The sequence below is a fragment of the Xiphophorus maculatus genome, chromosome 8 (genome assembly GCF_002775205.1).
Source record: "Xiphophorus maculatus strain JP 163 A chromosome 8, X_maculatus-5.0-male, whole genome shotgun sequence".
Classification (NCBI taxonomy): Eukaryota; Metazoa; Chordata; class Actinopteri; order Cyprinodontiformes; family Poeciliidae; genus Xiphophorus; species Xiphophorus maculatus.
The window spans coordinates 23,533,006-23,555,947 of NC_036450.1; the positions used below are offsets into that span (position 1 = coordinate 23,533,006).

The 22,942-nt window shown below is 38.6% G+C and overlaps 1 protein-coding gene across 3 annotated transcripts; it reads left to right on the top strand.

The window, feature by feature from the left end:
• On the top strand, positions 1-22,477 carry LOC102220949 (collagen type IV alpha-3-binding protein-like). 3 transcript variants are annotated; one of them, XM_023337802.1, is made up of 18 exons: positions 1-629; positions 4,742-4,876; positions 11,634-11,750; positions 11,887-11,952; positions 14,504-14,611; positions 15,229-15,361; positions 16,383-16,466; positions 17,291-17,448; positions 17,547-17,639; positions 17,723-17,809; positions 17,905-17,997; positions 18,275-18,370; positions 18,488-18,620; positions 19,199-19,269; positions 19,357-19,485; positions 19,571-19,700; positions 20,779-20,911; positions 20,993-22,477. In XM_023337802.1, the coding sequence occupies exons 1-17, from the start codon at positions 519-521 to the stop codon at positions 20,904-20,906; spliced, it is 1,872 nt and encodes a 623-aa protein (XP_023193570.1). In that variant the 5' UTR covers positions 1-518; the 3' UTR covers positions 20,907-20,911; positions 20,993-22,477. The 3 variants fall into 3 exon arrangements, with proteins under 3 accessions (XP_023193570.1, XP_023193571.1, XP_023193569.1); XM_023337801.1 differs by having other exon boundaries at positions 2-629; positions 15,226-15,361; XM_023337803.1 differs by lacking the exon at positions 11,887-11,952 and having other exon boundaries at positions 15,226-15,361.
• Positions 22,478-22,942: the final 465 nt, after the last annotated feature.

Genomic DNA, 22,942 nt, shown 5'->3' on the forward strand with positions numbered 1-22,942 from the left:
ACGCACAAGTTGGAACACGCGCTCCTTCAAGCCGTCGAGGGGGACTGCCGTGGCGGAGGGAGACTAGAGCTGTCAATGGTTTTCGGAGCACAAACAAAACAAACCCGGGGACACTGCGTTCCTCCGAGAGGCCGCGACGTATCGTTCGTGACCAGCGAAGCGTGCCCTCAACGCGTTTTAATTTAATTTTATTCATTTCTGCCACTCTCCGCCGAAGAGGAGAGTCTGTTTAGCGGAGTTGACAGCTATCGCTCGGCTAATGGTTTCATTACCTGCGCTGTTCTGACCACTGAATGGCTGGACACCTCTGAAGCTAGCAGACGCTGCCCGCTGGGAGCTACTCTTCTTTCTATTCCCGGCTATTTTGTATTTATTTTACCTTGTTTTTTTTTTTTGCTTAACTCGCCGAGCGCGCCGAGCTATTAATCAGTCGACAGCAGCCCAGCATGGATTCTTGAACTGTTGCTTCCTCTGACTTTCATTTGCCTCGTTGGGTTTGTTTGTTGTATCCAGAAATAATGTCAGACAACCAAAGTTGGAACTCCTCCGGCTCGGAGGAGGACATAGAGCCCAGAGAGGACTACGGGCACCCGGTTGGCGTCGTCGAGTTCAGCGGAGTACTCAGTAAGGTAAGCCGCGTTTCCCTACAAACCGCACATTACCCAATTCATTCAGTTTCATTACCAGCTGGGAGTACCATTACTGCCAAAATCCAGGAAGGCGCGTGTTCACATCAGTGGGGAAATTAAGTCACAGCGATGACAAATCATAGCCCGTCTGTTTCTGGGCAGGGTTGTCTCGGAGTGGGACTGGTAATCCCCCTCTGATCCCAGAGCAGAGCCCTTACATGAGCTGTCTATGCAATATATACCTTGCTGAGTAGGGAGGGATTCAGCGCAGATCTTATTTTCGGAGTTTTCCGAGATCAAATTTCCCGAGAAAGATCACTATTATAGTGGGACATGCAAAAACCACAGAGTAAGATGGGAAGAATGATGATTGCATCGATGATTGCATCGATGCTGGACGATGGATGGCTTTTTAAATCCTGTAGGATTTATTTAAAAAAATGAACAGATGAATAAAATGGATAGATGAAGAATGATCAAAATGATTGATAATGCATTGATGGATAATGGGTGGCAGGATGAATGTGTAATAAACTTATGGATGGACAGTGGGCTAATAAACTGAGGGAGGAACCAGGATGGGCATTTATCCTGTATTTTGATTTGTAGATGTCTTGATAAATTTCAGTCAGTGAGGTTAAATAAAAATATTATTGGAGATATAATTTTTTTTGCTATTTTCTCCACTATCTTCATCAATAAAAAACAGTAAATTCAAAAATGTAATAAACACAGATACTTTCTGCGGCTTAGTGATTTAAATCACACTTCAATAAGTAAGAGGAGTCCTGAAGAAACACATTTTATATATGAACGTTTTGCAAGAACAGCATTTCAAACCTAAGACAGAAGCAATAAATAGTCGTTTTGATCTTTTTTTTTTTTGTGCTACTACAAAACATTACAATAAAATTCTTAAGTCCATTTCGCCCACCTCTGGGACTGATAAATATATAGTGGCCCAGACATTAGAAAGTACTAGTCCCATTTTTATTTATTTATTTATTTTTTTGCATTGCATTTTATATTAAACTCATTACTTGTATTAATAGTTTGAGATTTTTATGAACATAAACAATACTCAAATATCTGAAAACTATGAAGTTATTGTAATTTTTTTGGGAATTACATGGAGCTACTGCTACCTCAAGGGAGGTATTAAATCTACCATATTCATGTATAGGACCTCCTATTAATGCATTGTAAATTGCATTAGTAGAAGTATTTTCCCATAGCAGATAGGGCACTAAAACCACCTGCAGCCCAGGGGCCCATATCCTTGTAGATTTTACTTAATGAAGGAAGGATGGATGTATAATGAAGGAAAGGTGGGTGTGTTGATGGATTTGTAATAGACAAACAACAGATGAATAAAATGTTTAGATATTTGGACAGGGAGTGAAACTTTTCCGGGTCTGTAAAAACTTCCGTACTTTTTCAGACAGTGTGGGAGGCCTGTAGTCAAATATCTGTCCAACATGGAAAAACAAAACAAAACTGCAGTGCCAGGGATGACACAGTGTTTTCATGTGATGTTTGCCTATAAACAGATGTATTCAGATTTTGTAGAACGAACAATTGTAGAAGCTAAAGTAGGCACAGAAAAATAAAGGTAAGCCAAACCTATGGCTGAAGTCTTTTATATTTGCTAATCATGTGGTTGTTGTGCTGCTTAAGGGCTTACTTAAGCCATGTCACAACCCTGCTTCATGTCTGCTGTAGGTTATGGCTGCTACTCACGATTATTTTAGTAAACGATTATTCTAATTAGATTAATTGATTAATCAGATAAAGAAATTGTCATATTCTTCAGATTTTTCATTTAACCCCATCAATTCCTCTTTTTAACATGAAAATGAACATTTCATTGTCTAAAACACAATAACATAGTATTGCTTTGAAACAGGTGAAGCTAAAACTGACACTTGAGAAGTTTTGGGTAAGATGTATTTACAGACGGAGGATGTTTTTATTTGTTTTTTTTCTAGTGAATTGTGTTTTTTGTTTAGTCTGTTAACAATTAATCGATTAATTAAGTAGTTGAAAATTACTTCAATAATCATTTAATCAGATGAATCATTTCAGCCCTACTGTAAATACAATTAAAACACTCAAATCGCATTGTTAGGTATGAGTAGATGGCATACTGTAGATATTGGCTTTGCAGTTACGTAGGGCTGTCGCAGTAAAAAATTTGCTGGACGATGAATTGTCCCAGAAGTTATTGTGATAAACGATAATATTGTTGTTCTGAAACCATTTTCCAGTAATATAATGATAATGGCATAATAATGCAAAATTGCATTCTCAAAGATCAACAAATTTTAAATTCTAATGAACCTTTAACTCTGGAACTGGAAGACATTTTAAATATCCAAAATAAACAAAACAGAAACAACAAATCATGTAAATTATGAAGCAAAACTGTCCTTCAAAAAAATAAAAAATGGCTAGCTGAGCCAAAGGTCCCAGACAGAAGACTTTTGTCAGATAGTTTTTGTAGAAAAAAAAAGAGGAAAACGATTCATCATGCAAATGGAGATTGAGTTTGTTTTAATTCATCATGCGATTAACTGATTCACTGCGACAGGCGTATAGCGAGCTGCAGTAAGGGATTGGCTATGTAGGTGAGCGTATCGTCTTTAAAACAACACTAACAGGTTGTTAGCCTCTGTTCTGCTTTTTTTCTGTGTCAAACATTTGAAGCTCACTGCTGTGTTTTTTTTTTCCCCCATGTGCCTCTATTCTGTTGTCTTAAGCTCAGTTTTGCGCAGGCTGACCACAGTTTTGACGCGATAAGCTGCCAGGAAACTAATGGGGTATCAGTATCGTCATGCGTTGATTATCTTCAAACAGATTGCAGGCTGACCCGCTAACCAAGCATATTGTAAGATTAGGCAAAGCCACATGTAGTGGAGCTCAGCTGTTTGATCAGTCTGAGCCCCACGCACGTCATAACTACGGTAAGGACTAATGATTAATCGACGCCACATGGCTCAGAGGTAGAGTATGTTAAATCTAAAGCAGTTGTTCCCTGCATATATTCACCTTTTTTCTCTGCCCATCATCTAAATCCCACTATAGAGTCACAAAAATCTCAAAAGTTGTACTGAAAAAAGTTTAAGCCAAATCCACCTTGCTGATAAAGTACATTTAAAGTATGACCAATTTGCTGGTCAAAAATAAGACAAATAATGGAATAAAAGTCGAGGCATAAAACATTAAAAACGCTCACATTTCAAAACACACATCAGATTAAAGGCAAAAAGAACTTATCAACTCAAAATGGAAAAAAAAAGTTTTTAAAAGAGATTTGAAAAGAGGAAGTGAAGATGCCTGTCTTAGATTCAAACGAAATGAATGACTCTGTGCGCTGCATGAAAGCCCATGTGATGTTCCTGGGAAACGCAACCAACTCATAAACATATACTGCAGTATTTCAACTCCATCAGGCTTCATCACGTTCTGCCATGTTCAACCCAAAATCCTCAGTCTGCATGTATTTTACTTGCATTTTAGTTTGTAGATCAACAAAGTTGGAATATAAATGTGAGAATTTTTACATTTGACACATCTACAGACTGAAACTTTTACCAATTCTTACTTGATAAATATGTGAATCACAATCAAATTAGATGGAGAACGGCTGTGAGAACCAATTCAAGTCTTACTACAGATTCACATCTTATCTTCCAGTATTACTGTGTTCAGCATAATCCAGCTCCTTGTTTGGTTTTTGCATGTAGTGGTAAAAATTCATTGAATGTTTTTAATTGTTTTAATCCCCCATCAAAGTCATCTTTGTGTTTATCTGTCACAAAATTCAAAGAAAGTACACTGATGTTTACAGTTGTAATGCAAGAAAAAAAAACACAACAAAAAACCCAGGTGTGACTACTGTTGCAATGTGCTCAATATAGCATTTTCATGCACATGTAACACATGTAAACAAAGGTATAAGACATTTTAAAGTATCATTATGTCATTTGAGGCCAGGCTCAGTGAACTAAAGTGTTGCAGTTTAGTTGTTTGCTCAAATTTGGTTCTCAAATTTGAAATATAGTAGCTGTTTATCTATAATTTTGTGTCTTTTTTTTACTCTTTCTTTTTAGTGGACAAACTACATCCATGGCTGGCAGGATCGCTGGGTTGTGCTGAAAAACAACACGCTGAGCTACTACAAGTCCCAGGATGAGACCGAGTACGGCTGCCGAGGTTCCCTCTGCCTGAGCAAAGCTGTGATTACCGTGAGTACCGTCTACAGCAAGAAAAAGACAAAACAAAACCCCCCACTAAAATCAAGCAAATGTAGTCCAGCTTTTATTATTTTTTTGTAGGAAAGGGATGTTATTGATTGTAGCGTCAAAATTTTAAAAAGGATTTTGAATGTTTGTTGCATTAAAAGAGAGGAATCTTGTTTTCAAATTCCTTTGGCCTTGATTTAACAAATTGAGCAGGGTTTGGGTCGCTTTTTATTAAAACGCCTGCCATTTTTCACTAAGTCATAAAATTACCAGTCATAAAATCATAACTTTATTCTGGTAAAATTACAACTTTATTCTCTTAATTTTATTTTTCCTCTGTATGGCCCTAATACTCTGTCATGGGCCCTCAGCATTTTTTAAAATGAAGACAGACGTTTCTTCCTTCATGCCAGTCCGTCTCACTCTCACACCATAAACTCTTGAATCTCAAACAGGAAGCTTCTCAAACTGCAGGTGGCCTGCAACCGTTTTTAACATCCACTAAGAAGTCTCAATTATGTCCTCAGTTCTGCTTGATGACGAGCAACACATCATGTGGCGTGTTCTGAACATGTGGCAACGCTTGTTTGGAAACGGCCACCACATTCAGTGTGCTGTAATACGGCACAGGATAAAGCTGGAAATGTAGCAGCAGCAGACTGCTAGCATGACGTAGTGATCGAGGTTAAGCCCCACAAGCTTATCCCATCATTCTGTACTACATTTCCAAGCATCTAAAGATTCACCTAAAACTAGTTGAATAGTGTGGTGGGCCTTTCTGTTTGTATTTTTTCCTGACAGAAACCCAGTATGTGTCTTTTTAGTCTGGTGACGAAGGGAAATTAATAAATGACTGTTTCCAGGCACTGAAAAGCAGGCTTGGGTATTGGCTGTATTTGTTCAGCTTTATCTTTTCCCCAGCATGTGTAAATATTAACCCCCATGTGTTGCTCTGTGGCCCTGACCTCTCGCTCCACTTTCCACCCGTCGGCAGCAGATAAACTGAAATGTTACGCCTGGTAATGGTAACTTTTTTGAGCATAATAGTTATTTTTGCAATACATATTTTATTTAGTTGTAGACTAGAAATGTTAGTGTAAACTTTTAAAAAAAAGTTTTCAGGTCTGAATCTGTTTTGTGTCGAAGAAATTGATTTTTAAATTAGGTTAGTAAGTTTCCAAACAAGATGGGGTTCACTTGTGAGTTATGTAGGCTGGACGTTGGCCAGTGGTTTTAAGTTTTAACATTTATTCATTTGACTTACAGTGCATATTAAATACACTGGATTTAGAAAAATGCTAATTTCCATCAACAAAAAAATAACACAAAATACAAACATTTGTACAATTTCATACATAAATACAGGAAAACTAATAAAAACCATATATAGCAAGCAAAACCTGTTTTAAGAAGCTTGTATCAAAATACAAATGTTTTTTAAAGGGGAAGAATTATGTATTTTTTTAACAATATTATTCCCTCTTCAAAAACATACCTAGAGTCTTGCCTTGATTCCTTCACGCGTGTTTTAGAAATCCTTTAATCTCCCATGACAACCATTCAACCGTGCTGGGGGGGGGGCTAGCTCCACCTTTGAGGTCGAAGCTCCTCCCCTCCTCAGCTCCTTCAGACTAGCCAGCAGCAATTAGCAAACATGCTGAGCTTATTATAGGAGCTACTTCTCAGTGCAGCGCTGGTAAAAATGTAGTTAAAGGAATAATAGAGGAGCCATGTTGTAATGACTTCCTGAAGGCAGAGTTTCATGAAGAGCAGGAGGTTTTAAACACACAGGCCCAATTTCAAGGCGCTAAATTATAAAGTCATGTTTGATATATTTATATAGAATTTTATAACAACTGAAGGTAACATAGTTACTTTATTATCCTGTAAAATTGCACTATGTGCCTGGAAAATACATAATACTGTTCCTCTGAATGTTTACAAAACTATGGCTGTCATAAAAATCACTGAAATTATAGTTTGAAGAGTTTTTGCTGGCTTTTTTTTGTTAATTTATGTGATTGTGAATGTTTCTGTTGATGCCAAAAAAAGAAAAAGTTTGCAACGGTTTCTACAAACCCTGACAACCGCCGCTGCCATTTTTAGCTCCATGGTCAGCTAACGGGAGCACTCTGGCCTACTTGTAATTTCTCCCCTCTGTGGAATTGGTGAGTAACACAGACTGGCTCCATCTGTGGCTGATTCGACCTGGATTGTGTGGACTTTTCTGAAACAGACTCGCAGAATGGGGGGCAAAAAACCAAGAGATGAAATAGAAGTCAGATATACTCGGTGCAAGGCTTTGAGGAAATATGTGACGTGTCTTCTGCCAGGAAATGTGATTGTTCCTCATAGCACTTCCCCTCACAACAGGGGTCAAGATAAACAAACCTCAGTGTGAGTGTGTGTATGGAGATTGCTCTGCCATCTTTCTCTTTGACCTCTTGGTGACTCATTGCTCCCTCCTGTAGAGCTGTAATGATCCCATTTTAGTGTTCTGCATTCTGCAAAAGGATATTCCTCGTGCTCTGTCATATGGAGAAGCCTGAATCATTTGGATAGTATTCATATCACTTTCACTGTTTCACATTTTTTTTCATGGTACAGCCACAAACTTTGATGCTTCTTATTGGTGATTTTGTGTGATAAACCAATAGAAAGTTGTTAAATTGAAGGGGAAGAAAAATGATGCATGGTAACTTTTTTTAAGTTAAAAAATGAGTTGTGGATTAAAGCAGGATTAGGAGGAAGCAAATAACACCAGGAACCCACAATCCTCACTGTCACCCATAGTGAGGGCAGTGTATTAGGGTCATTGTAGATAATGAAAATATAGAAGTAAATTTGTGCCTAAAAAAAAGTTTGAAAAGTCAAAAATGTCAGAATTTTCGAGATCAATCTCAGAGACGTTTGAGTTTCCAAAGTTACTAGAAAAAACTTGGAAAACTTCCAAGTTTTTTTCTTGAAAACTTCTGAAATTGGTCTCAAACTTTGAGGTTTCTGGCAGAAATTTACTCCTCTTTTTTATTACTATTATTTTTTTTTTTCTACGAGGTCCTAGTATTACATTACAGCCTACAGCCAGAGCGTTCAGTGAGGTGGTTTAGATATGCACGTTTTTATAATGCCCCAATCAAAGTCCAGAATTAAAATTAATTGAGAATCTGTGGCAAGAATCAAACATTGCTGTTCACAGATGCTCTCAATCTAACATGACTGAGGTGCTGATGGAAACACACCCAGGAGGATTTGTATCCAATTTAAGTGATCCAGAGAGTTTGGATACAAACCAGCAGCACAGTTTTTAGATTTTTCTTAAACTTTGTATGGGTCTGTCACATCAAAATCCAATAAAATACACTAAAGTTTGTGGTTTTAATATAAGAAAATGTTTAGGAGGTTTGAATAAATTTTCAAGATAACATTTATAAAGTTTAGATCATTTATTAAACTCGGTGTGTCTGTGTTCCTTAACCATTTCAGCCACTCTGGTTTCTGTCATTTCGCTTGTTTGTGACTGCTGACACGTACGCTGCTTTAAGTCTTGTCCTCTCTCTCTGATGGGAGAGGACAGGAGGGGGTTCTTTTGAAGCCGAGTAGGAAGTTTATGTCTGAAGAGAACAGAGACTGGGTCAAGATGTCCTACCTTCATCATTTAACTTTTTTGGATCATGCTACTTCCTGCGCTAAATACCCGAGCATGACCATCTAATGTTCAAACCTGACTTCCTCCTATACAGTTGGAGAAAGTTAGAGCCTAGCATTAAATAATTTTAATACTAATTAGATGTGAGCTAAAGGGGGATGTTTAATGGGAGGACGAGTGAGGTTTCCTTCTCACTTGATATGCGTCTGCCGGTAAACAAGAGTTTTAAATCTCTTAAACCTTGCCTCATGGTCACAATGTCCTCTTTCCTCATTCGGTTTTGAGGGCGTAACGCTTAATGGCATTGCAAAGCGAGTCAAATGGGCATTATTGTGGATCGCTTCCTGCTTCGCATGTGTTCCTCATTTCATTTGTTTCCTTTTTACTCAGGAGCATGTCCCAATTCAGCCACTGATACATGTCTGAAATGTGAATTTCTACATTAAAAAGAATTAATCAGATTGTTTCCTTGTACCTTAAAGACCAGCGTTTCTTCTGGGTAACTCCTTACACTTTAAACTTGTGCAACAGCTATATACAGATTAATAAAGGCATTATTTTGGAATATCTTGTAGCCTTTTATAGTAGATTTTGTTTTTATTTTCCTTTATTTTATTAGTGTTAGATTTTACTTGCTGTGCATTTACAGTACCATGCAAAAGTATGCCTACCCCTTTCAATTTTTTCACTTTTGATTGGGATCTGATGTAAAAGGTAGCGTAGAAATACCAGGCGAAAAAAGAATAAAATAAACATTGGTCTCAAATGCTTTTACTAGAGGTGGGACTTGATCAAAATTTTAATCAAGTTAGTTGCAGGGTCTGTAATTAATTAATTGTAATTAAACTCATTTTAATCGAAATCCATATATTGACAAAATAAGAAACATATTTAATTCAAAAACTATTTTTGCTGTTGAATTATTACATAAATAGACATAAATACTACTTTAGAAATGTGAACTGTGGACGCTGGAGTTAGCGTTGGAGGTGTCTGTGCTGCTGCTACATGATTAGCATTGATCTGCTAATTTAGGCTTGAATAGCTTCGCTAATAGGCTAACGTCTTTTAGAACTGCTTGAACACAATAATAGTTTTTCTCCTCCATAAAATATCAATAAAATCCATGACGGTGTGGTGTTGCAATGCGACTGTATGTGCAAAAGGCTCTTTTTGTCCGCCAGCTACGCTTTACAGTCCATGATGTTTATCACCGTGCCAACCACAGATGATCAATCAGCACAAATGTTGTCACCGTTACCTAGCGACCAAATGCTCCACCACAGTGCACATCCAACGTCTTCTCTGTCTGCAACCAGCTAGAACTATTATTTTTAACATGTCAGCACAAAAGGAGATTTTTCTGCGATTGTGGATCCGTCACCTCTGCTTCCTTCCTCGATTGTTCTTCCCCTTCCTGCATCTCTGCAAGGATGCTAAAGATTAAATGGACTTTCTTGTCTCACACAGCATATCTGAAATAGCATCTAGTATCATTTTAATGTTGTCAATATTCTATTGATTTGCTAAGATGTAAAGCTGATGATAGCAATGATTAAACAAGGACCGCTGATATTTGTCATAGTGACTTTCTCAGTGAAATGAATCCAAAACAATTCAAAAACACCTTTCTGATCCCAAAGGGACATTAATTAAATTAAACAGGAGTATTTCAGTCTCTGTCCCTCTTTTTTTTTTACGTTTACAGTAGTTTTGCTTTTTATTCCCTCCTTGCTAACAGTTGCTAATAAAGTATGTGTGTGTGTTCGGTTTTCATTTCCTCTCTGTGTCCATGACTGTGCTTAAACACGCCAGGGTCTCGACCGTAAATCATTCTGTTCTGTTGCTGCAGTTTAACCTTGGTGCTAACGGCATAGCTGTCCTTTCAAACATCCCAGTTTATTTTCTGAATGCTAAATAGATAACTGCTCTTCCTCCCTCTCCTCTATCTCTGAGCTCACACACACACACACACACACACACACACACGGCCTCACGCACACACACACGGCACACAGTACAGATTTACAGTGGTGCTCAGAAACGCGCTCTGTACTGCAAAATAGCTGCTTCTGTCAATGGAATGCTGTAAGGATCAAAGATAAGCTTTACAAGATACATTTCAAGTTCCAGTAATGGAGTGTTTTGTTTTTTGTGTGCTTCCAGTTAAAGTCAGATTAAGGAACCGATTCTTCATTGATGCATTACATATACTGTACATCACAATTAACAAAAAGTCGTTTGGCAGAAGAGATGTTAATGAGCCGCAAAATGCACATATGAAGTACATTTATTACTGTAAAATAATACAAATAAATGAAGAAAATAAAAAGTTCTGTGGTTATGAATACTTCTCCAAAACACTGTATATCTGAACAACATTTATGTAGCCTTTCAAGTAAAATAACCATGTTAATTAATTAATACAAAATCAACAATAGTTGTGTATACAGTGACATGTAGAAAATGCTGAGTAGTTGAGTTCAGATTAGCATAAACATTAGCTCATACATTGCAGAAATCTAAGAATTTAATGTTTCCAGTAAATGTCTTTAAATTCAAAATCAATCAGAAATAACATTAGTAGCCTGCACTTGCTAACGAGCTTAACATGATATATGGATGTAATATATCCATGATATGGCATGGATGTAATCATTTAGCTAACATTGTCCATCGACTGCACAACAGCAGCAGGTCTTCATAACACTGGTGTAAAACCAGCGGCAGCATCTTAACCCTCATGTTGCGTTTAAAGGCGGCTCGTAAAAAACCTGCTACGACACGATAACAATGGATTAAACAGTTGCAACGGTTAAAAAAGGTGCTGGTGTGTGAGGGCACAGGTACAGGAAATGTGGGAGCCCTTAACATTTGAAATCAAGATAGAAATAATAAAAAGTTGGCCATTCTGAGGTTTAGAAAAAATGCTTCCAGTCCAGGGCTGTGGATGGGCAATGCCCCCCAAACTCCACCCACTCCACCGGGTCTGGTTCTGGATTACAGTCATATAAATCATTTAGACATGCATCTAATTAACAAAACGAGGCTCAGTAACTAACCTATTTATTGTTTTGTGTGTGTGTGTGGGTTTTTTTTTTTTTCTGCGTTTAGCCACACGAGTTTGACGAGTGCCGGCTGGACATCAGCGTGAACGACAGCGTGTGGTACCTGCGAGCGCAAGACCCCGAGCGCCGAAACAAGTGGATCGAGTTCATCGAGCTACACAGGGTAAGTTCCTTCACACACGCAGCCGACCTCAACAAAAAACCAGAGCCAAGTCGGTACCATATCATACATTGGTTGGATTTGTGAATGTGTGTGTTCACCGTGTGTGTGTGTGTGTGTGTGTGTGTGTTTCTGTTAGAGTATCAGAGAAGGGAGGAGGCAGAAGGGAGGAATCCAGGGAACAATAATCATCCCTTCACCACTGGTGCGTTTGAGGAGTTCTGGAGGAGTTCTGTCACTATGTGTCTTTAGCTCTGTTCACTGTTGATAACAAGCATGTGTGATCGATCAAATATTAATAACAAACCAACTGCATAATCATGTATTAATAATCGAGCAGTTTAATCCCAGATTTTTTGAGGTGGCAAGGAATGGAAAAAGTCCAGCTGAGCAGCATGAGTTTTGATTATTTCGTTATTGTTCTGCAGATTCATTGTTGGTGTAAAGGGTGAACAACCTGGTGAGGAAGGGAGTGTGAAATGTGCCGTCTTCATTTTTATTTAGGGTAGCTGACAAAAGGAGCATCTTCTAGTTCCTGTTGTTGACGAGCAACAAGAGAAACCCGATGACCCTGGAACATGGAAATATCACCTATCTAGTTTTGGTCTGACACTAAAGTACAAAACAACAGCTCCCTTTTCAGATTTTTCTTTCCAACAAAGTTTGTTTGTTCCAAAGAGTCTGTGCGCATTTAAACACATACCAGCTTGTTAACTGTACCCTCAGGGTACAATCAACATAAATACAAAATATTGCACAGTAATACAGACAAGTTAACAAGTTTCTTCCACCAAAAACAGAATAATAATAAACAAGTATTTCTTTATCAATAAAAACATACCAGGTTACAAATGTCAAAAAAGAATACAAATCCATGTAGCACAAATGTTCCCCACAATGCAAACAGTACATTATAAGAGTCGCATACAAAAATTTTTAAAGGGGCATTATGACTTGTTTGAGCTTTCCATTATTTTAGAATGTTATTCCCTCATCACAAACAACCTGGAGTGTTGCCTTACATTTTTCTTGCATTTTAAGAAATCCTTTAATCTCCTGTGGCAACCATTCAGCTGTGAAAAACACCTGGGTGGACCTTTGACAACGAAGCTCCTCCTCAGAGCTGCAGTTTCCAATCTTCTGAGCTTCCGACACACAGAGCATCTCTCTCCCACGACTCCCCCACTCAGTTCCTTCGGACTAGCCAGTAGCAATTAGCAATCACCTGGTAGAATTGTGCATTTGTTGAGCTTATCATAGGAGCTACTTCTCAGTGCAGCGCTGATAAAAACGTTGTTAAAGTGTTAATAGTGGAGTCTTGTTGTGATGACTTCCTGAAGGCAGAGTTTCAGAACGAGCAGGAGTTTTTAAAGAGACAGAGGCCCAATTTCAAGGTGTCAGATTACAAAGTAAACTTTCTTTTTTTATGAACTAAAAACAACATAGTTATGCTATGAAATGGCAGTATGTGCCTGGAAAATGCATCATACAGCCCTTTAAAAAAACAACAATAAACTCCATTATAATGTGTAGCTTTGCTGTGACAAAATATGAAAAAAAATGTCAAGGTTGTGAATACTTTTAATAAACCCTTTACAGCATTTCCAACCCAGAAAGTTTGACCATTAGTCAAACTAAAATTCCTACCACAGACCTGGTCTGTCTGACAGAAAGTGAAGGTTCACATCACGACCACATGCTGCCCACATACGGCGCCCGCTTTGGGGAAACCCCTTTCTTTTCTCCCCCCACTTATCCAAGCAGCATTGCTCTGCACAGTCATCCCTCCCCTCATGACTCACTGCTGAAAACCTTCTAGAGGCCCCGCACTTTCCTTCCCAGCCACCATTACTCAGGGTCACCTGGGAGACCCAAAACATTAACGTGAACACAACAAACACCAGAACGACCTGCGACCTTTAAACAGGAAACAACGCTCACTTCCCAGAGACTGAAAAATAATAATAATAATAATGCAAAAACATAAATCTCTCTGTATTTTCTGGTTTGTGAGGAACTACAATGCTTTCTTGTGCCTCAAACAGGAACATTTACGTTATGGAAAGTGTGGTCATTACCATTGCTCATAGTTTGCTTTGTTGCAACTTAGCATGTTATTGCAGAGTTGGAGCTCTACTACGGCTGACCCAGCATGTGATAAATGCTCCTTTTAATCATGCATCATTATTTGCTTTCTATTTTTTCCTGTTTTAATAGATCAGGGGTTCTCTATGCAAACACTAAATCAGTCTCTAGGGCAGCAGTATGCTGGATAAAGGGCAAGCACCACTCTCTGACATCCATGTGAACACAGGCAGAGCTACTTTTGGTCATTGACCGATAGTTACCTCCATCTCCTCTAAATCCCCAGTCATGTGCGTTTACATATCCTGCCCCCTAGTGGCAGAAACTGGACTCATCTGTGTTTCTATGTGTAGCTTCCTGCTTGTTCTGTCAGAGGGCTGTTGATGTTAAAGCCAGGCTGTTGTATAACAGGAAAGGTGTTTCGATATCGCCTCATACTGTCAGATGTTCATGAAAAAAAACATCCAAATGTAGTCAGCATTTTTTATTTATTTATTTTTTTGTTATCGCAACTTAAAGATGACTAGTATTTAATACTGGAACTGTAAATTATGCTAGAAAGCTAGCAGAAGTAATAAAATATTTTAAACAAAAGAAAGTTAGCAATGCAATAACACAACTTAAATCTGATACCTGAATAATCAATATTTTTTATTTCATATGTTTCTCAGGCAGATTCTGGGTATGGCTCCGAGTCCAGTTTGCGAAGACACGGCTCCATGCTTTCGCTCACGTCAGCCACTAGTGGCTATTCTGCCACCTCCACGTCCTCCTTCAAGGTGACAGGTTTTTAAATTGGTATTTACTCTTCTGAAGTGAAAACTCAGATGTTTTTTCCAGTACGTGCGCTCTTCCGTGCACCTACTCAAAGTTGACTATTTTTAGTATTGATCAGATCTTTCAAAAAAGGAAGAAAAAAAAAGTCAGAGAGCAGAGATGTAAGAAGCTATTTATTGGTAAGCTGTATTTTCTAAGACATATTTGCTGTTTGTTCAGGCGACAAAAGAGTGGGAGGCAGATTTTCAGCTAACAACAAGAGCACAGTAATGCAAGGTTGATAATCCCGGAGTTAAACATCTAAATTCAGTAAAATATACAAACTGTTTTTGCATTGTAACATAACATACTAAAACAGGTTTAATATGGCAAGTCTATAATTATTTTAAGTAGTAAAATAATTATATTTTTACAATGATATTTCATCGCCTCTACATTTATCTAGAACAGAAGAAGCTAGGAAAACAAGTGCCATCATAGTTCTTCAGAATTTGGAATTGGCGCAAAAAGAAAATCATGATTGGTGCATTCCCTGAACTTCACCAAAAAAAAAGTTAGTCATCCAGATTACAAAGCCTCTATATGGGTCATAATTTGTATTTAATTTTTTCCCCAGAAGGGTCACAGTCTACGAGAGAAGCTGGCCGAGATGGAGACGTTCAGAGACATCTTGTGCAGGCAGGTGGACACGCTGCAGAAGTACTTTGATAGCTGTGCTGATGTGTCCAAGGACGAGCTGCAGAGAGACAAAAGTAAGAACCACTAAGAAGCAAAATAATGTGACAGTAACATGGACTTTATATGGTCAGAGTAACTTGTAGAGCTCTAAAAACGGTCAGCTATGAAATTTATTTATCCAATAAACATGAATTCAAAGCATATTCATTTCTCTTGTTAAATATGAGGTCAGGAAATTGTGCTCTACTAGTAATTTTTTTAATTTGCTCCTAGTAATTTACTACCTTGTTTTTATGCTATTTTCTTTTTCTTCAGAAAAATAAGAGAGAGTTTTACTTTTGGCCCCCAAAAAATCAACAAAGTTACAGCTTTTGAACTTTAAATACGACAATAAAAAAAGCAATAATAAACAGTTTACACAATAATGTATGTATGTGTTAGCCTTTAGGTGGCCACCCACTGTTTCTGTGTCAATGGCTGTGGAAAGTACAGATTGGTACAAGTTGCTTCAAACTAACTTAAGGTTAAGAGTTCCTGTCACTTAACAGCGAAATGTTGTAAAAACAAGCCCCTCCAGGAAGAAAGATGCCTCAAAATCAATAATTTTAGGCCGCAACAATCACAAAGAGAATCATCGCAACATTTTGGAGGGACTGAAATATTGTGGAGGAACAAATATGCAATAAATTTTGGAAGGAATGTGTTTTGTGACTCAGACAGCAGTGATTCGATCAGCCCCCTCACTGTTTCTCCATCTTGGCCGGCTTAGCATTCGTTGATGGCAGTCTTCACTTGGACGACCACAATGAATGAAACCCGGCTTTTGTTCTCCCAACCTCCCTCCCGGTCTTCCTCTCCGACTCTCTCTCCATACTGAGGATGAAACCAGACCATTGTCATGTTGTCCAGGGCAGCAGAGTGCTGTCAGCCCCGTTGATCTGTTGTGCTGTGCAGTCGGTTATGATTCGGGGCACTAGGCGTGACCCTGTCCAGAAACGCTGACCTTAAGGGACGCTGACAAGAAAAGACTTTGTGTAGCAAATAACCTGTTTGTGGTTTGTGCCGTCCAGCCTGAATCCTTCTTTGTTGTTTCAGTTGTGGAGGACGATGAAGACGACTTCCCAAACACCCGCACAGACGGAGAGTTTCTGCACAACAACAACGGTAGCAAAGAAAAATGTGAGTAATTCACTGTTCTTTTTAAAAAGTCCTTCAGTGACTATTTTATCCTTTTGTTTTGGACACAGTATAAAAAATTACAGTAAAAGGCTATAAAATTATTGTAATTTTAATAGGGCTGCAACTCGCAATTATTTTAGTTATCGGTTAATCAATTATTTTTGACAATTAATCAGGAAGAAAATGGCACATTCTGCAAATTTTTCACTTGCACCATTTTTATGTATTAGAAATGCATTAAAGTATGCTAATAAATACTTAAATTCCTTTTTTACATGAGAAAATAAACATTGTGTTGCCAAAAGTATAACAACATAGCATTCCTTTAGTGAACACACGATCATTTGTAGCAACGGATGCATAAACAAAATACTTACAACATCATCATGTGAAAAGCACAGCCCTTTCTGCTTAACGTCAATAGTGTTTTTTCTGATCTATTGATTATTTATTGGATGAATCGATTCATAATTTTATAGCAAAAGGTACTTAACAGATTTTCTTTTACAAAATTTTAACTGGGTGAAGCTAAAACTAGTTCTCTCGAGTTTTGGATAAAATTTTTATATATATATAAAATCCAGAAGATGGCATTGCCAAAGTGAACTTCCACCATCTTCCAAAAAGAACTTTTTTTTTTTTTAACCATTATCGCATTTGGCAGTAATGTATGTTAGAGGCAGTGCGCCACAAATAATCTTCCTGTCTGGAACGTGTACCAGGAATAAAACACCCCACACAACAGAAAACTTTACATGTTGATCCTATAAACTAAGTCATTGTCATTCATAGCATTTGCTTTTATTTCTCTGCTCTTTGCTCAGTGTTTCAGTCCTTGAATCCAAAGGGAATCAATGGAATAGACTTCAAGGGCGAGGCCATCACATTCAAGGCCACCACGGCTGGGATCTTAGCCACTCTGTCCCACTGCATCGACCTGATGGCAAAGAGAGAGGACAGCTGGCAAAAGAGACTGGACAAGGTCTGTAACATTTGGGCTGCTGTGAAGTCTAAAAGGTCACGTTTGATTTGTTTGCTTTCCAATCTCTTTTACCGCAACTGTAACGTGTGTTTTTGTAGGAAATGGAAAAGAGAAGAAGAATAGAGGAAAGCTATAAATCGGCCCTTAATGAGCTGAAGAAGAAGTCTCACTTTGGAGGTCCAGATTATGAGGTAAAATAATTGTAATATTTCTCCATTGTGCAATAGAAATAACTGACTTTGTATGAGTTAATACTTAGTTGTCTCCTTAATAGGAAGGACCAAACAGTTTAATCAATGAGGATGAATTTTTTGATGCGGTGGAAGCTGCTCTCGACAGACAGGATAAAATTGAAGAACAGGTAAAACAAACCATCAGAAAAAAAAAACAATTTGTCACTTTTTTCTTGTTTTTATCATGATTACAACTAAAGTTCCAATGTTTGTTTGGCTGTAGTCTCAGGCAGAGAAGACGAGGATAGAGCGATCCAGCCCACCTCCCCCTGAAGACATCTACTCCACCTCTGGCTCGCACCGGTTCTCCGATAAGGTTCTGTTCCCCTTACAAGATACTTTAATCATTTTCCATTCCTCCTCCTCTAATCCCGTTTCGCACATTTTGTCCATCTTTACTGTTGCATCACCAGCTGCGTTTCCATTACAAGTGTGCACAAAACTTTGTCGATAATGCGGCAAAAAAAAAAAAAACGCAATTAGAATCACATGTGAACAAGTCTGTTCACGTGGTGACGCCATCCCTTAGAATCCTCCTTTAGTTGCATGTAAATTATTAATTCCCTCTTCCTGTCGCTTGCCTTGTGTTATAGGTGGAGGAGATGGTGCAGAATCACATGACCTACTCGCTGCAGGATGTCGGTGGAGACGCCAACTGGCAACTGGTCGTAGAAGAGGGAGAGATGAAGGTAAGGCCATATTCGCAGAAACTGTGACGGTATTCCAAAAAGCATAAATAAATGAGAGGCTCATTTTAAGTTTGGTGTATGGAATAAAAACGGTTTCCCGACATGTTTGCAACGCAGGTTTACAGGAGAGAAGTGGAGGAAAACGGGATTGTGTTGGATCCTTTGAAGGCCACCCACTCTGTGAAGGGAGTCACAGGTCATGAAGTGTGCCACTACTTTTGGGACACGATGTACCGCAACGACTGGGAAAGTAAGTCTCTGAGGTCTGACAGTCCCGTAGACTGCAGCGTTTGTTACATTTTCAGCTGGTGAAGTATGTTACAGGGTTTGGTGTCAAAAGAACCAAGCCCTTTAAAAAAACCTCTTTACCCTCCTCGCCTGTGGTGGCGCTGCTCCAAGAACGAAGGAAACGCCATAAAATCCTCTGAAGAAGACACTGGAAGCAAATTCCTTTGTCACAAAAAGCAAACAAAAATGGAGTGGACTTAAGTTCTAGTGGTTGTATGATTACTCTTTCATCTTTGGCAAAAGACAGTGAGCCATTTTCCTCCTAGCGCTAGACGTTTGTGTTTGTTTTGGTTGTATTTTACCCAGAATGCCCTGCCCATTCTGAGTAGGGCAGACTGGAGCTTTTTTAGCTGTCTCCGGTCAGTTTTGCATTCACAATTGCATTTGAATTAGTTGAGAGTTCACTTCAACCGAGCTGAGACCCAGGTTTTTGCTCCGTATCAGAGTTTGATTGTGCGTTCAACGCCCTGAATGAACCCCGTGTTCAGACAATCAGCTCCTGAAATGAAATGGAAAACTATTGTTTTCTTCTTTCTGCAGCTACTATTGAAAACTTCAATGTGGTGGAGAGACTTTCAGACAGCGCAGCGATAATCTACCAAACGCACAAGGTAAGAGCCAGAGGCCGGGATGCAACAAGTCCCAAACTAGTCACCCTGGTGTTGTAGATCTGAAGCCTGAGCTAACCTGTGTTCCAGCGGGTGTGGCCTGCATCCCAGAGGGACGTGCTGTACCTTTCTTCCATGAGGAAGATTTTGGCCAACAACGAGAACGACCCCGACACCTGGCTGGTGTGCAACTTCTCTGTGGATCACGACGAGGCTCAGGTCAGAACCCAAATCCGCTCCAAGTCCCACAGACCACAACAACCGAGTTCTTCCTGTAACCTTCTGCTTTCCTTCCCCCGTTCAGCCGAGCAGCAGGTGTGTGCGTGCCAAAATCAACATCGCTATGATCTGTCAGACCCTGGTCAGTCCACCAGAGGGAGACAAAGAGATCGGCAGGGACAACATCCTGTGCAAAATCACCTATGTTGCCAATGGTAATACTACTGCATATTCATTTATCTGGAAGACAATCAGTGCCACAATGCAGTGAATAAAAATAATCATAAAAAAAGCTAACTGGTCACTCTAATGTGCCACTAAAATTCAATGTGAGAATAGGGTATGTTACCTTAAATATATAACCTAAATGAAAAAAAAACTATATTATGTCATAGATGCAGAATATATTCAGTCAACTCAACTAACGTTGCTCAGATATAGATAATTGGTTTTACTGGGTAACCAATCAGCTGCTAGCCTGTTAGTGATGCACAGTAAGAGCTTAAATAGTTTCACAGCAGATGATAAATAAATATATGGTGATGAACACAGTTTATTCAATTTTTTTGTTGTTTTCAAATTTTGCATTTAGATTTTAGTTTGTTTTCTGACACCTTCATCTATTTATTTAACGTCATTATTTCTAACATTTACATTTTCAACTTTAATTTAGAGCACAGTATTAGTTGGCCATGTTTATACTTTATTCTATATCTTTTCCAACTGTAATATTTTTGTGTGTACTAGTTGTAAACATAAACTTCTAGTCTGCTAATTTTATTTTTAAAAATAAAAGTTTAAATTTTGAAAAATAAAAGGTAACATTTTTCAAACTAATCACTAAAATAGTTTTTTTGTCTGTTCACACAGTTGTTCTGACTGTATCCAGTTACAGCAGAGACTCCAACCAAATAATACATTTGTATTTGACACTACAAGGAAACCAGACCCACCCTGCTGTTTGCCTAGGCAGCCAGGACAGGAAGCCAAAATAAAATGCCACAAGATAAATGAAAACTAATTGCTTCCAGACAAATCTTGGAGAAATTAGTCCAATTATGCTATCTGATGTGAATAATAATAATAAACGCAAACTGTGAATGAAACAAAAGTGCTAATTGGAGAAAAATCTATGAATGCAGCAAATTTAAGCACAAGCTCTTGATGGGAACTTTTTCCCTCCCCATTTAAAATCTTTGACATCATTTTGACTTGTTGTCAAAATGGTGGAATAGTTGGATATTATTCTATAAATAATTTGAATATTTCCATGTGTTGTGTGTGTGTGTGCAGTGAATCCGGGGGGCTGGGCTCCGGCCTCCGTACTCAGGGCCGTAGCTAAGAGGGAGTACCCCAAGTTCCTCAAGCGCTTCACTTCCTACGTGCAAGAAAAAACCAGCGGCAAGCCCATCTTATTCTGAGACATGTGGGTAAAATGAGTTTTCTTCATTTTACATTTAAATATATATTACAGAATGATGCCACCACCGTTCTCCGTCTTTTTTAGGATCGACAAATGAGGTCAGATCTGCGCCAGAAGGACTGGAGGGACAAACGGCATCCCTCCAAGAAAAGAGACGGTCTTTCTTTTTTTTTTTTTTGTCCTGGTTTGTAGCTAAAACATAGAGCGGGTGCATGATAGACAGAGCAGCAGAATACCCAGCTAGATCATAGAGAGAAGAACACCAATAATCTGTAAAAAAAAATTAAGTTAAAAGAAAATGAATGTTTATAAGCTGACTGGACAAGACGTGATTATTATTATTATTTAATAATGACACTGAGAAGACTCTCCACCCATCAGAGTGAAGGGGAAACGGTCTGCATCTGCTTCCCCTGATGCATCTAAATGTCTGGAAACTCTGGAAAGAAGTTTATAAAACAAACAAAACAAAGAAAATCTTAGTTTTTAGACTGAAACTATTTTTGTGTGGATAATGTCATATTTTGAGCCGATTATTATATATATATATTCCCCCCCCCACATCTCGTCTGTGTGATCTCCAGAGGGCTTCCTGTTAGCGTGCGAGCCCGATGACAGAAGCTGTACGTTTCTCCAATGAAACCACCCGACATGCCGGTGTTTGAAGGAGGAGCGAGAGATTATCACGACGGCTGTACATTTAGCAAGTGTGAACAACGCCGCTCCAGTTGCGCTTTCGTCCTCCGCGGCCGCGCTTTGTTACGATTGTAAATAGTTGTCATGGTTTCCGCCGACGGTTTGCAAAGCTTTGACTCGAGCCCAGATGCCTTAGTGTCGCAGGAAGACGTAGAAGGTCGCTGATAGAGAAAGTGCCTCTTGGGTGCGTTCGTTTTGTTCGACTCAAATCTGGTCTTGCCGTGTTTTTGACTGAACAAATGGACCCGGTGAGGGGTCAGTCGTGTTGTCCACAGATGAATGCATATTCCAATATTCCAAACTCTAGAATAAAAGGGTCACAATCAGTGTCAGTTTTTCTGGGATTTGTTACATGAAGCTCTGCACTGGCACAATTTGAATAGGTCATTTAAAAAAGTTATTTGGACTGCAGCTTTTTCTTCTTGGTCATGTGGAAGAATGTTACTCTCTGTAACGTCGAGGCAAATTAACAGATTTCTATTTTACTGATTTTCAATACTTTCTTGTTTTTCTGTACTGCATTAGCTTGTAGTGATGGAAAACAAATATGGCTTGTACCTTCTGCTACGTTTTTCTACGTTTTCTTTCCCGGTTATTCCTAAGCTTGTGAATTCAGACGTTCTGTCTGAAAGATGCGATTGAGGAGTTTGCTCACCCTGCTGCTCATTGGAAAGATGCCAGGGTTAGGCTGTTTTAATCTGAAAGCAAACATTTTCCTGTACGTTTAGTTTTCTGTGTTTTGGTCAAACTGAATGTACTTGGACTTTTGTAAAGTTGTTCATACTAAACGCTTTGGGATCGGCCTGTAAATGTACTGTGACGTGGCATCTCTTCTGCCCCGTTTTGAAAGTAAAATAAAGCTGTTTATCCTTTCTTTTTTTTTTTTTTTTCAAACTCTGGTCCATTAATTTACAGTTTAAGCACATTAATCTCTTTCGTAGAAATTCTGTTTCTGCATTGTAAATTTTATAGACGTAGTGATGGAAAACAAATATGGCGATCACCAAATGTAGAGAAGCTACTGGGGGTTTGCCTAAAACACAAACTCCTAAGATGAAATCAAAGTTTATGGAGTGAACTGATTAAAACCAGATTATTCATCATATTCCACTAAATTGTTTTCTTAAAACCTCCTGCCAAATACTGAATACAAGCGCGATGTTTGTGATAACATGTCAAAGATGTTTCAGGAACATCGTTGATCATCGATCTGCTTCACTACATCAAATTACTTGTAAAAAGTATTTTAATCGAAGAGAAAATGATCTTGAAATGAAATCAAACAAAACGTATGAAAAATAAAAGGTGTTGTAGAACTTGAGCTTCACTTGTTTTATA